The sequence below is a fragment of the Lagopus muta genome, chromosome 1, assembly GCF_023343835.1.
Source record: "Lagopus muta isolate bLagMut1 chromosome 1, bLagMut1 primary, whole genome shotgun sequence".
Classification (NCBI taxonomy): Eukaryota; Metazoa; Chordata; class Aves; order Galliformes; family Phasianidae; genus Lagopus; species Lagopus muta.
The window spans coordinates 16732771-16750048 of record NC_064433.1 but is presented as its reverse complement, the minus strand read 5'-3'; the positions used below and the strand labels follow the sequence as shown (position 1 = coordinate 16750048).

At 37.4% G+C, this 17278-nt stretch overlaps 1 protein-coding gene across 11 annotated transcripts in view; it reads right to left on the bottom strand.

Annotated features, from left to right (window-relative positions):
• TAFA5 (TAFA chemokine like family member 5) overlaps window positions 1-16025 on the bottom strand; it is a 452144-nt gene extending 436119 nt beyond the window's left edge. For all 11 annotated transcript variants that reach the window (XR_007375143.1, XR_007375154.1, XR_007375160.1 and 8 more), the window contains exon 1: window positions 15914-16025. Coding sequence is in view for 4 of the 11 variants with exons in the window: in XM_048936224.1 (XP_048792181.1) it covers window positions 15914-16025 (112 nt within the window). In the remaining 7 variants the exon portion in view is untranslated. The remainder of the gene's footprint in view (window positions 1-15913) is intronic.
• Window positions 16026-17278: the final 1253 nt, after the last annotated feature.

The following is a 17278-nucleotide window of genomic DNA, read 5'->3' as shown; positions in this document are numbered from 1 at the left end:
AGTTAAACGTGTAAGAGATTTCAGGCAACACAGACAACAATTCCATAAAGAATTCCATAAGGTCTAACAACCTCTTGCCCTGGATGACAGTCAAGGAGCTTTCATTTTACTTCAAAAATTCATGTGGACAGTTAATAAGCACATGATGTTATACTTCCTCTACTTGTAGTTCATCCCTTTTCCATTATTTAAGTCTTCGATATCATTCAGTATCATTCACTGGGGTTACACTTCATCCTATACTCAGATCTGCAGCATTTTTAAATGCAACTCAAATACATTTCTCTTGATACGTGCAATCCAAATGTTATTGCTTTTTGTAGCATTAGATATAAGGCATTCTTCAACATTATTTTGACCCTTGACTGAAAAACAAAATATTCCAGACTTGTATCAAATGACGTTGAGGTTGAATCATTTGGAATCAACCAGCCAAACAACAATTTCTACGTACAGAGGCTACTGCAACAGCTATTTGATTTTATGTGTAAAAGAAAATGATTTATGCTTTTCATTTAGTATAAAACATCTGCACTTCTGACTTTACTATCTGGAAAGCATGAGGAGGAAAAGTAGCTGTTTAGAACAATCATTTCATTTGTCGTGAAAAATGGTTTCAACTTTGGGAATAATTGCTGATGTCACTAAGTTGTTAGAAAATTACTAGCAAAGCACTAAAATAAAAATGTATGAAGACTCAGAAAATTTTCAAATAATTATGAAAAAAGGAACAAAAAATAAAAACTGTTCACACATATCAGCAATTAAGACTACACAATCCTAAGAAAATTTTCCAGTCACTGACACACTACAGCAGCTACCTGACGTATCAAAAAAAAATGTTGAAAAAGGGAGCTTTGAAGTAGTAAGAGAAAAGCAATCACTTTATCCCTTTCTCTCCTTTTTCCCATTTTGTTGGGAGGAAAAAAAAAAAAAAAAAAAAGAAAGAAAAAAAGAAAAAAGAAAAAGAGAACCTGAATTATTATGTTTTTAGCCATAATTTTTTTTTAATGGAAAGTTATACACATTCTACACAAAAGCTGTACTGGGAAATTAGCAAAAGATTAAGCTCTGCCTGGTTCTTTCCACTCACACTTCAATCAAAAGAATATCGACAGCTTTTCTATGGTTTTAATAAATGTATTATTCTTCTAAAAAGGGGTCAAATAAATGAATTTTCTATAGAGAATTTGACACAGTATTTTCTAGCAAAGCAACTTTTACCATAAATGCAGTAACAAGATTTTGATCTTGAATATGAGCATACACGTACAAAAACAGACATCATGTTTATTCATCTTCTTTTGATTATGACTACTGATGCCAGGTAATAAAAGTGCTGAACATTACAGCACTCAAATAAACCAGTGCTGGATGCATTCCCAACTGCTGGGCAGTACTAAATAACTTCTTCTAAGCAAGGTGTTTAATGTAGTGGATTAAAAAACAAAACAAAACTCTCCTGCCAAACACAACTGGTCAGCGGGATTTCACAGACCAGGCCACCAGGCTGAGACAGCATCTGTGGCTGGGCTGGATGACCTTCTCAATATAGGGAAACAAATGAACAATCCTATTCATTCTAAGACCTCTGGCATCTCTGGTACATCTGACCTCCAAGTACTCCTTTTTCCATTCCAAAGGCAGCTTCAGATGATAAACATTCAGCTTGAGATGACTTCTGACATTTTTCTCTGATACACTCAGGACAGTAAAGGCTGTTTTTCATTTGTTTGGTTGTTGGTTTGTTGGTTTTTTTTGCCTACCGTCTTCAGACTCACAACGATCACACTCATCCTATCTACTTGTCAACAGGATCCATAATCTGAGTATTAGCAGCACATCATGTTCACACCAGTGAACTCATCTCCATGCTAATTGTGAATGAAAGCTGTCAAGCGCACCTGTTTAAACAGAAGCTGGTAAGAACCAAACTCCGGGAGGGCTAAAATAATGCTGGAAGCTTAACAAAAGTGCTAAAAAAAAAAAAATAAAAAAAAATAAAACCACCCTTTCTCTACAGTCACTTCTACTAAAGAGTATGATTGTCCTACTAAACAAAATGCATTCTCCCGAGTTTCATTCAAGATTTGCTGGAATTTACCTGCTTTGCAGGTTGGACTGGGCAGCGTGAAGCAGTCACTCAGAATTTCCTATTTGCAGTGTATGCACAGAAGAAAGGGGAAACTGATTTTATAGGGAAATGAATCTCCAAATTGGACAAAACTCAAGAGTTCATGTTCAGTAACAGAAACCAGACATGAAGCAATGAAAACTTGTATAAAGTAAGCCCAGTTCAAACTTTCAAAGGCCTACACTGGTCTATAATAAGCAGGATTTCATGGCATTGCAATTCCAAGACAGACATTATGTTTGCCATTCTTGGCAATGTAAAAGATGTTAAAACAGTATTAGCATCATTCTGATACTAATTCCCACAAGATTAATGGAATAAATTACAAGTGAAGTCTATTAAGATTAATTTACTCTAAAGTTCTTTTGCACAGAAGAAAGTATCCTATAAAGTTATTGAACTATTTATTCTACAAAAGAAATGGGTATGTTTGTTGGCAGTATTTCATGAACCTGAAAGGTAATGGGGCCCATAAAACTCCCTGACATTTGTTTCTGAACTTCACAAATTCAGTGTACACTTGACATGTCAAAAGAAACTACTTTGTTTTGCCTCACAAACATTTCCTATGATTTATTCATTTCTCTTTAAAATAATTATTTTACTTGATGCAATGTCTGCCATCAAATGCAAAACAACTTCATTAGGCCTGTCCTGCAAAACAAACAAACAAAATCCAACATATCACAATCTCTCTTTTTCAGTGTCATCCAAATGCATTTACATTTAGAAGCCTATTGTTACTATAAAATCAATATTGTTCATGGAAAATTGAATTCATCCTGCTTAACTATCCCTCTTTTTGTACAGAAACAAGTTGAGCAATGGAGGAAAAAAAATATCTGCAATAAAATGAGGCTTCTTCTGTATATGTGTGCTCGTTCTAAACGCGGTCAGAATCACTGTGTAAAATGACATTCTGGGAAAAAATATCCTGCATTTGTAGATACCACATGAAAATGTTTTCATATTTTAGCATATTGAACAGAAAACCAAAGCACATTTTAAGAGTGATCTTTCAATCCCCCTTTAGTAATCTAGCTTCTGTTTTTTAAGAAAAGTACATTTAATTAGGTAAATTTTGAGAGACATTTTGATATTTTGATGCTGTGCTTGCATGGATTTCACTTGTGGAAGCTATTCTTCCTTTGTTAGCTTTGCTGGCTCAGACACTGATGCAAATCTCTGACGCGTTGTTTCATCATTAGTCATTTTAAATCAAAGTTCAAGGGAAAAAAACAAACACTCTTTTCACCATTAATTCTCTTTCATTATCTGCAATTGATTTAAAATGAGTCTTTTAAATTCTTTACACACAATAAATCATTCCTCATCTTGTGTATTTATACCAGTTCAAAATGCTTGTTTACAGGAAAAGAAGCATTATGGTCATTTTCCCAAAATAACATCAACGGATAGACTACGCAGTTGATAAATATATCAAGCAATACCTTCTTCCTTCTTCCCAAGGATAGACCCAATAACACCTACTGTCAATTTGAAAGAAAGTAAATTCTCTTTCGTTGCCACAATGGCATTTTAGAGAGCTGAAAGTTGTAATCTCTCGGTTATCCACTAAAAGTAGATCAACCTCTTGGCTGAGATTCCAGCAGTGTCAGTATGCCTAAGTGTAGCAACTGGATTAATTAGCCAAACAGACATAAAAAGCAAAAAATTGTTCTTCCAGCCTCAGCTACAGTACTGTAGGGAGCTAAGATTTTCATTATTTTCAACAGCTTTAATTCCTCCACTAAGAAAGTTCTCATATTATGCAAGTATGGAATTGGAAGTTTTGACTTTCAATAAGTAGAAGTTCCTCACAAGCAGTAATGTTTCAAACCCAGGTGCCTCTGCAAAAGGCACTAGAGACAAAGCTGGACACACTCAAACCACTACCTCAAAGCAATCTCTGAACTCAAATTTTAGTTTTCTTTGTATGATTTGCAGCCATAGATGTATCTAATGCCCTAAAAATCAATAAAGCTCTTTACCTTATAGGACTGGAAAGAAGTGATGTTATCAAGATTTAAAGTGTTCTCATACGATGTTTCAGGAAAGAGTCATCAAAGAAAAAATTACATTTATTTACTGACCAAAATATTCCTAAATAAAAGAAAACTACTCTTCTCAAAGATTCCAGACAAGATATAAGTAAACCAATATGATAACTTAATTTGAAATTAAGCTAAACTAAATCTCATGTTCCAAAGTATCATGTGGCTTAATTGTATCTGCTTCTGTGTGTTTATACATCAAAAGATCCTGAGACGAAGGTAAGAGGATAAAGCAATCAACACACAAACAAGCAAAAGCGTGAAGTCCCATGCTTTCATTTCTTAAGGACAGGTTTTTCTCCAGTGTGTGTGTCATACACCTGTTCTTGATATGAAAAGCTCTCTGTTCACTTTTAAAGAAACATTATTAAACTCAGAAAATTAATATCTAAGTTACAGTTCTTTTCAACCTGCTAATAGCCACGATTAACAATTTTATTTCCTCTCTTCTTTGTTTAAACGCAATTCTTCCTTCCGAGGCTTCCACATTTCCTTCTCTTTAAGAAAAATCTTGTGATTATCTCTCCTCTTCAAGAAAATAACCTGACGAATTTAGAGATCTGGGAAGTAAAACCACATTTTAGAAAGTTAAGTTCAAATACAGTTCTATGTCCTAAGAATAAATATATGCATTTGTACAAGTACACAGAGCCTTCAAGATAACTTCAGTAAATCCAAAAGCAAAATAAGAACACAAAGTATGATGAAAGCAAACTTTAGAAACACCGCTGTTAGACTTTACAGAAGAGGTCTGAAATTTTCATTCCATGTTTTATGTGACCCACCAAAAACTACCTCTTCCAGATCTCTCTCAAACAAAGACCATGGTTTACATTTTATATTCCTGCTACAGCTGGAAAAATGTATAACATCCAAACAAAACACAGACTTTCTTTTGTTATACAAAGCAAACTTCAGATGAATAATACTGAAATGTATTTAAAATTTAGATGTTCCAATCATGACAAATAACACAGTCAACATGTAACACGGTTCTCCAGAATACTGCCTCAGGCATGCAGGTCTACTGTACCTCCAAAAAATGCAATATTACTTTTACTGCCTGAGAAATGTTCTACCTCTCTTCCCATCGATGAGAAAATGGAAACTAAAAGTGTTTGCTCAAATCCCCTGCGTTGAAAGTGGAAGCATGTTTTTCCTCAGCAGCTCACTTCTGTTGTTCCAAAATTCTTTAAACTTAATTTGGAATCACAAAGAACAATAGAAACTATTGAATGCACATCATTCACACTGCTCTTTAAGTTCTACTAACGTACATACATGCAAAATGATCAGAGTTTATAATTGGGCTCAGGAAATATGATACATGTGGAAGAAAAACAATCAAGTGCAATTCTCAAACCTCTGCAGGGCTAGCAGTTAGGAAGAAAAGCCTCTACACATAAATCAAGTTAATTTGTTTGAGAAGTCACTAGCAAGCCAACGTGATTCACATAGCTGTACTTGTCAGACTTAGTAATATACAAAGCACTTCAAAAAGCAGCAAGATGAACAGTAGGACCAATTCACCTGACCTTAGTTAAGAAAAATAAAGAAAACTGAAAAATGTAGAAAACTTATTACTGAGGCTGCACCAACACGGAGCACTAAATTTTAAAAGAAGCACTCAGGAAGGAAATGGGCATCAGTTGTGACAAGCAGCAAAAAAGAAAGACTGTGGAATGTACCAAGAATGAACTCTACTAAAGTAATGTATTAAATATTTGTTTGATTTTACAGATTTGGTCTGTGATAGAGATAAGAAAACACTATAGAAATTTCAAGGTCTTAATACAAATAATGAGGAAAAGTAGTTGCTTCGTTTTGTTTTGCATCTTGTACTAAGACCTCAAGAGGGAAAGAATTTTCACACTGCAAAATTGAGGACTCTGATTCACTCCCTTTCCTCTATATAGAGATAAATTATCTGAGAAAACATTAAGCAATGATTCTTAGTGTAACATATGCTCAATAAGATATCAGTCTCATAAAGTCAGTTAATATTTGTGCCAAATAATATACTGTCTTACCTATATTCCTGTCAAATGTCAAAATGGAAGCAGATAAAGATTAAGCTGTTTCACAGAAATTGATTTTGAAATGCCTCCAAGTATTATAAATTGTTTCCAAACTAATTCCTTGGAATTGTATCAGAAATACCTTAAATCCATTTATTGTAATTACAAGTGGCAGTTCACGCAACTTGTTATCACCCTGAGAGTTTGCAGCAGCATTTTAAGAAACTCTACAAAACATAGCAAAGATGCCACGTAACATCTTCAAACGTTAAAAAGTCTCTTCAGTAAGGCATTCTCAGTAAGATTATACTAAAAATAATGACATTTGTAGATAGGATTAAGATAGGGTTCTCTAGCTATACAGAAAGCAAACCTAGTTTTGCTCAGCTGTTAAGACAAAAAGTGTCCGTGAACAACCCAAAGTGAAGATACATACCGTGGAAACACACAAAAAGTACAAATGTACTCCTTGAAAGGTTTTATGTTGATAAAAGAATGAAGTACAGGGAAAAAAAAAGCCCTTAAGACAAAAAGGACTGTAAAAGTGACATTGGCATTGAAGAACATAGAATTGGGGAACTATTTTAGCACAAGCAATACCCTAACAAACATAACATACTTTTTTTTTTTTTTTTTTTTTTTTTCAAAAATAGATTCTTATTTTCCCAGTAGGGGAGTAAGAGCAGGAGTTGAAGGGGTAGAACTTCAAGGTTGTATGCAATTCATATCTGCTCTGATGTTCAAGGCGAATAGAATATATAATAGAACACAGAGGAGAATAAATAAACTCTTTTGGAAGGGTCCCTTAAAGATCAGCTAGTCCAATTGCCTATTTCAGGACTAACCAAGAGTTAAAGGATTTTAATCCTAGTCTTCTTCTTCCCTGCAGCATCCTATATTTATATACAAATTGTTAATCTCTAAACTCTTTCTTAGCTAATTCACTAGCAGGTGATTTAAATGAGTCAATCACACCGTAAAATTCTGCACAGTGCAGAAAAGTTTAAAAATATTTTCTACAGAGCACACCTAAAAATGAGGAAAGCACAACAGTGACGTTAATAAACTCTGATACCCTGACCTAAAACTCACCTAGTTTCCAGCTCTTGTGGAAAAGACAGCATTTTTTAGAGTGTCTAGAATGTGAAAATACTGGCAACAAAACAGGAGCATTTACAGTAAGACAAAATACACTGCAAAAAAATGTTCAGATTACAAGCTGTTTGCAAAGATGTCTTCAGAAGATCCCAGTAGTGTATGCCAACTACATCTCAATTTACACTTTTTTTTTTTTGCTTTAAAAGCTCAGAATCTTGACCTACACTCTTAATGAATCTTTACCACAAACCTATTTCTCCACACTTTTTCTTCCCTACAGAAATATTGAGCTGATTACTTAAAATTAAGCATTTAAACATTAACCATGAACCTTGAAAATAACATAAGCAATACTCTAAAGATGCAGTCAAAAACAATAGAAGTCCTCTGATAACACATATGTTTAAATAAGTGCATGTTGTCTAAGCTGCATTATGGTCCACAAAACTAAACACAATGCAGTTTGAGGCAGACTGTCCAACAGAAAAGTATCTAAAGCAGGTTGCAGGTCTTGTACAGTAAATTATCTCAATTTCCATTGACTTTAAAAGGAGATTATGATAAATGCAAATGACTGTACTGCAGAAATCTTCATTAAGGAAAGATCAATCTTATTCAAAAAGCTAAAAAACGTGCTTGTCATGTCTTTTAACCCAAACAGAACATAAATATTTGATCTTTTTCTAGTTGGAGCTGATAACCTAACAGGAAAACTGTGGGAGATGGAGAGGTCTTGTTCCTAACTCGCAACAGAAAACATCCACCAGAATTATTTTTGGTGTCTTAAAAGTATTATTGACCTGAGTGTTAAGATATGTAAATATCTGCTAGGTCTAATGTTTTATAGGAAATGATTTCAGGGAAACTACCACCTTTAAATTACATTCAGTGAGAATGATTGCTAACGCCTCCTGTTTTTATTTTAAAAACTGAAGGGTTTTTTTTGTTTGTTTGCTTTTTTATAGTGCATAGACATTCATAAATGCTTATACAGTGTATGGGAACTGTTGAGTCACAGCCTAAACCACTGATTAATCACCTGAGGCAAGGACTGAGTCAGCCCTGAGGGCACAGGTGAAAGCAATTCAGCTGTGTGACTGGAAGGGATGGAGTCTGACTGCACTCCTCCTAGACCCCATGTAAGGGCTGACTGCCACTGAGGAAGGATCTCTTTCTTGAGGTCCTTTCTCTCTGTGGAGCCTTTCATGAGAATCTAGATCTTTGGATACAGGTGAGCACTCCTTCCCTATTTGTTTCTTTTCCCATTTTCTCCACGATCTTTCAAGCTGTAGCACCAACCGTAACATACACTTACTCATCCTGAGATGATTCTTAAGGTGAACGTTCAATAAAGTACTGCTGATAGAGTGTACTGAAAAAGTCCTGGAACAGCTCTCTGGTATTTTTCACTAAAATTATTTTCAAGATTAACTCAGATTACAGGATCAGCTCTATTCAGAAAACAATTTTTTTCATTCAAAACTATATCCAGAACAGAAAAAGAGAAAATGGTGTACTCTTTCAGTACCACCAGAGAACGCCATCAGCGACACATAACTTTTTCACAATATCAGATATGTTCATATTTTGGTTAGTCTGAAGAAAGATAAGAAGTGTCAGGCATTGCTGGTCCCACAGCACTTCTATGTTTCTGTCAGCAAATGAACTATTTAAAGAAAAGCGCAGAAGCGTAGCTTAGGCTCACTTCTACCATTTGGCTAAACTGTTTTACCAAGCTGCAGTAGTTCAATGTAAAGATTAGATATTCTACAAAGAAGGGTACAGACATCTGAGAGTATTAAAAACAGTACAGGCATTTGGCATTAACAGTATGTCACTTTGTCAGACTATCATCTCTTAGAATCTATTTGTCAATATCACGGTCTTGGGAATCAAGGATCAAAAAAAAGGCCTAAGACTAAAGGTAAAAGCCATCATAAATTACACTGATTAACAAGAGCACAAATTCCTCTTACTTTTTGATAGGTAGAATTTGGAAGCCCCCCCCTTTTTTTGTTTTTGTTTTCCCCGTACCTAGTAATTTCTTTTTTCTGTAAGAATTCAGGACCTTTCTCTCCTTAATGATATAGCTTTGTTAGCTAATGGAACCAGTAGGTTCTATCCCTGTGCTTGAGTACAACTGGTCACTATGATTTTACTTTGTAACTGAAGAAAATCAGGGATGAGTTCAACCAACAGAACTTGCAACTTGAATTGTCACCTCTCTCTCTGCTATTCTGCTCTGGACTTTTCCTCAGTCTTTGCTACACAAAATAATAAAACAGAACATATCTGGTAACAGCACTCAGGAATTAACTCCACACAAAGTGAACAGCCTAAAGACAATGATAGCCCCTATTCTGAACCATCACAACACTAAAGAGAACAAGGGGGTTATGTCTCAAATTGCCTGTTCCAGTCACAAAGACAGAAAGAAGCTTTATTTTGCCAGATATGTTATCCTGAAAGCACTGTAAAATTCCACCCTATTACCACATTCTCTTTTTGGAAGAGCAGGAGCTGCCATTGTTGGAGAGCCAGGAGTGAATGGCCTAAAGTTGTATCAGAAAAGATTCAGGCTGGATATTAGGAAAAATTTCTTTATTGATGTCCTGGGCTACAGGCTAACAAGTAACAAGCTAACTCTCACTCAGAAAATACCCTACTACATTCCTCACCCCAGAATTAGATGAGACACTCGGTTGTTGCCTGAGAGCAAAGAAGTGTTTGAAGAAAGGTGACCAAAAAAAAAAGTTCATCCAAAGCCTGAAATAGGACAAGTCACAAAAACTTCAGGAAATTAGTAGATCATCATATGAATGCAAAATTATACACAATTATGCCTGCAATTCCTATGCTTCAGCCAGTCTACACTTTTTTAAAAATGCACAAAATCTTTGAAATAAATGTCTACAGAAAAAATATTGGAAAATACATATATTTCATATAGTTCATACATTTCCAAATAGTAAAATCTTCTGTTGTGACAATTTGCAGGGCTAACGTGAAAGTATATCACTGACTTCCCAAAAAATTAACATAAAAGTACATCTCCAAAGTGATGACTTCCCAAAAACACCACAGTATGTAATTTTGCCATTTGTCTGTGCAAATAATAATGTAACTTCCCTTTAAACAACCCCAAAATAACTAAGTTCCCAGTTCAACAGCAGAACGACACATCTGATCAAATATGAACCTAAGCATGAAAACACTCTGTTCTGAGTTTTGCAACAAATAATCAAATCAGAAAGATTACAGTTAACCAACACTATGTAGATTTGTCCTTGCTTTTCACACTGCTGTCCACAGTTCAGTATCCAAAAGCATTTTTGTTAAAGACAACATTCAAGGCACCTATAATGAGAATGTATTTACTATGTCACATGCAGCTCTAGTTGGTTCAAATAATGGTTTTATGGCTAGAATGTACACTGAGCAAGCAGGAAATCTAAAATAAATTCCAAGGGCTGCTCTAAAAGTAATGTCTCAGTCTGTAACATTGGCCCTCAACTTCAGAGGCAGATGGTGGTGGTACAGCAGTAGAGGCCAGAGCAAAGGGGCTCTGCTGCACACTCCCAATACTCTTTTCACAGTTTACCCTATAAGATCTTAGTCTCCCTCCTACAACCCTGCTGAAGGACAGGGAGAATCCTAAGCCACATATTTAATTGAGAACATCCATTCTTTCCAGTGTCTCCATCCTCCTCTGCTTTACACTGTATCTATCACTTGAGCTATACTTGCACGGAAGCTGTAGCTTTCATAATTTGAGGATACATTCCAGAACTGTAAACAGTGATTACTCATCCTTAAAGGCTGAATTCAACATTAAAGGCAATAAGAAACCATTTCCTATGTTGACACCCTGAGTTCTATGTAAAGATCATCTGGACAAATTACAACAGAATTAGCCAGATAACCCCCCTGTCAATTCAGTACTACACTGACAAACAGCAGAGTTTGTAGAGGTCACTAAATTTAAAGTGCTGGTTTTAATTTTATTTATTTCTTAAGAAACCTTTCTAAAAAGGTGTAGCAAGGATATTACACAACAAAACAACTTTAATATTTTGGCTTTATGTAATGTTATAAAAGATTATGCGATGTAGACGTAAACTAAAAGAAGTCTGAATTATAACTGTTGCTTTATATGTCACATTAACTCCACTCTTGTGGAGTTTTGGAGAAATACAAGCACAGTAATTCTTGCAGAAAAGCTAATAAAACTACAGACCAGTTGTACAGATTTTTTTTTTTCCATTTGTAAAAAACAGAGAAAGTGGTATGTATGACATAAGATCAGCAATGGGAGCTGCAGTCCTTCATTCAGTGGAGACTGGTTTACATAAAACACAAACGAATAGTGAGACTTATCATGCAACAACTGTTCAGTAGCCTACAGATGATGGTGCAGTAGTGCCTGTTTGAGAAGTGCCCAGCTGTCACTGCTAGTGTTCATCCCTGATAGCAGTCTCAAACAGTATAAGGAAACTATAAGCCCTGAAGACTATAGTAACCTTTGCTTTCTAGAATTACATAATTACAGAACAGGACAGTTTAAAGGTATTTCTCAAGCAAGCAGTGTCCAACATGTAACAGCAGAATTTCAAATTAAGGTGAGATCAATGTAATATTTTTGATAAGAATTATCTGCATTTTTAACAGTACAAAGCCAAGCCAAGTCTTTCAGATGCATTTTTATTTGTGCTAAGGGCCTACCTTTCATGAAATAACTTGCACTTACAAAGCAGAATTGTTGAGTTAGAGGAAATACTTTGCATTTTGATAGTAAAATGAAAATAAATAAGTCAGAAGTTCATCACCAGAGCTTCATATTGCTCTCTTCCAAGCACAGTGTTAAAAACATGAAACTGAACTTTCCAATTACTTGTTTTTGATATAGCCTTTCAAAATAAATAAATACGTAATAAACTGCTTGCTTGTCCTTAAAAGTATTAATAGAACAGCAAAATATCACAGGGGTGTAATGTTCTATTTCTTATACTTACGAAACAGTATAAAATATGGAAAATCAAAAGCTCCTAACAGCCACAGTTTCACTAATGCTGAATCATTTGTTGTTTAGAAGTCATTATTTACATATAAAAAGCACCTCCTTATTTACAGACAAATCAAATGAAAATAAAAATGCACTAGGAAAAAGAGAAGATGCTGACTCTAAAACACATCGGCTGGATTCTTCGTGTAGTTAGTATACAGCTATGATAACACAGAAAATTCAATTGGTTTACTGACCTTAATATGTCAAAGGAAAAAAAAAAAAAGCAAAGTCCAGTTACAAAAGGAGGGAAATGAAAACAATTCAGCGGACCTTCACGACATTAAAACAGTAACTTAAGGAATTCATTGTAGGTACTACTGTGTGGTCTCCTACTGCTCATTAATTATGTAGGGCACGCATCTGAAATCTAGAAAATGCAATACTTTCTGCAACTCTGAATTACAGTTTCCTCTTCTACCAGGACAGCATTTCTAGACTGTTTCTACATTTAATGATGCTTCTGATGAGTGAACAAACTCCTTGGTAGACACTCAAGTGAACTTTCTTTATTAACAGCCTAATTTACTACTTTAATCTACTCCACAGCCTTCTCCATTGGAGAATCTACCGAATGTCTAGGGAGAGAATATTACATTATATGTATCACTATAGCAACTAACCTAATTGATCTGATGCAGGTTTCTCTTCCACCATAGGATGGAGCCACTATCCCTATGTATAATCTAAACATTTAAGAAATAATAAGTTATCTGCTCATCATTTTACAATTACAAAGAACATAACTGTACTTTGGAAAGTAAAGTATAAATTAAATCTAATGGCTTGTACACATACATTCAGCGCAGGCTTCATAGTATCCGTTTAGTTGTCAGCTGGAACTCTGAGTACAGTATTTACTAGTTGCTTTCAGTAAACAGGAACAACCATGGAACAATAAATACGCTCCCAGAAACAGAGACACAAAGTAATCAGGAGAAAGGAAAGAAATATTCATTGACTAATTCAGGAACAAGCTTCACCAGAGTAGTATATTAAAAATTAAAATAAGCATGGTAGCTTCAGAAGTTTTACATTTTCCCTTTTCTACAGCACTGTAAGAAAAAGTTCTTTTTTTTTTTGTTTGTTTTTGAGCCGCAGAATTTGATGCAAATGATACAGTGGGAGAAAAACAAAAACGAGGTTCCTGTAGTAACATGAACAATATATTCACATGATTATTTTTTTTTTTCCACAGAATCCTGCTTCATATAAGAGATATAAATAACCATACTGCAATTCAGCTGAATATGAGGTTTGTAGAGAAATACAAAACTTTTTACATGGTCAAGTTATTCTCCATTTACATTAAAAAAAAATGCAAGACTCTTTCTCTTAAAAAGCAAACTAGCCATTATCCTTGCCACCACAATTATGCTTTTTCTCAAAGAAAAAAAAAAAATTAATCAGCTGAAGGAAAAAAAAATGAATAAACTCTAGGTTATCTTGAAAAGAATTCATAAATTTTGCAGTACTTTACCTTGAAATAGCTGTATTTTTTTCCTTGATTTTTAGATATCTTCAGCCTTTACACAGAAAAAAAACATTTTTGCAATTCTGCAAATAGTACAGCTAGATGAAGTGTACACGGTGCTTCATTAACATTTGGAATTGTTGTTGTCAAATGAGTGAAATACTGCATAAATGGTGGAGTGTTTTGACACTGCATATTTTAGGCTGCATAGTGTTTTTCAGCATTATACGGCATGAAGAGTGCACTCCATGAGGAAAACTACTGACACTGAGCGAGAGAAGTAATTAGGAACTGGTCATTTAAACACATCAGAAATTGTCTTCCTATTAGCTAACATTTACATGTATCAGTGAATAATGCCAATAATAAAGATGTAACAACTCAAGTTAAAGGCTTTACTCCTTAAAAAGAGAACAATGTCAAACCTCTCACTGTTGAGCAAAAGTATCTTTAAGGACTTTACAATTAATGCTTTCTGAGGTTATGCTCATAGAAGATAAACTCACAGAAGAATTTACGTCATTTCATGAAAAGCTTAGGATCCTCCAGAGATTTCTAAAACAAACTTACTAAATTCCTTAATAATTCCCTTTACATTTGAACTATTCATTCTCAAACATGCTCTTACTGATGCACTTCTCCCTCGGTATGTATATCAATTCTTGTAAATCTTAAGTGTTGCCAAGTATACCCTACATATTAGTACACTGAATATGAGAATACAGATCTATGTACAAAATGAAATTATTTAGAAGAGTGGCCTGTTTGAGATGATTTTGAGATGAGAAGTGCAAAGCAAAGTGTGTTAAATTATAAATCATTACAAAATATGCTATTCTTTTTTGGAATAAGTTTCTTCTCACTGTTGTCAGCACAGCATCCCTGTAATGTGCAGAGAAATGAATTAAAGGTTTTCTTTGCCAACTCTTTTTTCAGAAAAATTAAAAAAAAAAAAAAAAAACATAGAACAACAGGAGAATGTGCTACATTTTGAAAGAAATGGAACAGAGTTAAAAAATGCAGCAGACATGCTCCTGAAAACCAGAATCCATTTCCTATTCATCATAACCTCCACCTATTATAGCCCAACACAACAAGCCCAGAGAAAAGTCTTCATATTACAGCTAAGGAATAGAATACACACTATGGCTATATTATAGATCACACTCATCTTGGGAAAATACAGTGTGGATGCATTCTGGCAAAGTTGTGCAGGCCCGTCCTGATAAGTTATTGTTTTGTTTTTAATTACTGCATAGGAATTTTGCTTGCTTGCTTCTACTCCTCCAGTTGGAAAATTCTTAACCTGGTATGATGGTGAAACGTGCATTCCCCAAAAGAATGGGTAGTAATAACATTTATATTGCATAACTGCTTGTAAATTACACTTCCTGAGATCATAGAACTGGAACAAGAAAAAATTCAGACCTTTAAAAGTACTGGTATTTCAGCCACTTGATTCTTAGAGATTTATCTCCAAGTGAGTGTGATTAATGGACTATCTACCAAGCTTGAAAAGGAATATGCAACACTCTACTGATGAACCTAAAACCAATAACAAGGGCTCACAAAACTGCTGAGGATGTTCTCTGGGAGTATCCTGGCTTGTTCCAGTGCAATTTCACAGTCAGAGAACCACACATGATCCAAGAGGTGTCAAGGCACCTGTCGCTTGACTAAGTATATGCTTCCTACAGGAATTAACATAAGCAAAATTGCTCCCATTGATGAAATGTGGACTGAAGTAGTAAAGCATGTACGCAGAGGGAGAAGTGGGTAACATCTGGTAACAGTGAACACTAGATCACTGTTACTGCAATTGAAAAGTTAGCTCCTTAGATCCAATAAACGTTCATGCTTACAGTAGATACGCCATATCTTCAACCTAAGGACACTCTGCGCTTCCAAGAAACAGCATTATTAAAGTGTCACTCTACCTAGTTTACCAGGAGAGGAGTCGAACTGTAGTATGTGCTGTAGTATGCACCTGCCAGACTCAAACCTCAGCCTTCACCTGAAGTGTTACCTGAAGATTTACATTCAGGAAAAGCACCAGGACAAACATGTACTTACTGCAGTAAGCGATCAGGAGACTAGCCAGGATCATGATAGCCCAGAAAGTTGAGGACATGCTTGGCAAGGCATTGGCATCTTTTCTACTGCTTCTCCTGGGAGATGGAGCCATTGAAGCCACTTCCCCAGAAGGGGACAAAGTCAGACAGGTTCACCAGCCAGCTCTCCCCAGGACCGACGGCCTTTCTCCACACATAATCCCAAAGGCAAGCATGTTCCACAGCCGCACGCTCCTCAGCAGCAGCACGCTCCTGCGGCAGGACGCATTTTCCAGCCGGAAAGCCCAGGAGTCTCTAAGGCGTGCAGGAGTTCGCTGCGGCAGCTGCAACCAGGTTTCCTCCTGCCGCCGTGGCGAGGTCCACCAGCGTCGGTGCGTCCTATGGGAACTCGGGGGCCTGGCGCTACGCCGAGCTTTGAAGATGTCCCACAAACGAGATTGCGGGTTTTTTTTTTTCGTCCCCCTCTCCTTCCTTTTTCAACGGGCAGAAGTTATCCCGCTCTCTCCTCGCTCTCCTCCCCCTCTCCCAGGAGAGGGGATCTCCTCAGACACGGACCGGGGCCGAGGCGGTGCCAGCAGCGGGGCGGCCTCTTCCGCCCCCCACCCGCCCAAGCGCCGCACTAGGGCGCCCACCGCCTGACGGCGCCACGCCGCATGGCCGCCGCGGGGCCGGGGCACCAGGGAGCCCGCCGCTACCTGCCGCCCGATCAACGCTTCATCGGACAGCGCCGCGGACGGGAGAGAGCGATACCGCGGAAAAGACGGGGAGACCGGCGGTTCCCGCCAGCGGCCGGGGATGGAGACAGAGGGGAAGGACGGTCCGGTCCGCCAGGCAAAGCGGCGCCCCGCGGCGAGCCCAGCCTGTTCCCTTTCCCGGCCGGTCCCGCGGATTCGCAGCGAGCGGGACACTTCGCGCAGGGCAGTAGTGACAACGAGACGCTCTCCGCTGCGCAGCCACAGCTCCGCTCGTAATCTCTGCAGCAAGAGCGACGCTGGCCTTTCAAGTAAAAAAGGAGGAGGAAGAGGAGGAGGAGGAGGAGGAGGGGGGACGGTGGTCACGCCCACAGGTGAAGAGCGCACGGAGCGGCCCTTCTCCCGGCGCCGCACCACCTGCGCGCATCCGCTGCAGCCGCGATCCCACTCGCCGCCGCCTCCGCTGCGGGCGCGGTGCGGGGGCCCTTGGCGGTGGCGGCGAGTGGCGAGCTCAGAGGCTCGGAGAGGCGATGGGAGGGAAGGAGGCAGCGCCCGGCCAGAGCCCCCGGAGCTCCCGAGACGGCGTTTCCAAAGGAAGGGAGGGGGCCTGAGGCCTCTGCCTGCCCCATCACCTGCACGGCTCAACATCTGTGGTCACAGAAACGTTTGCCGAA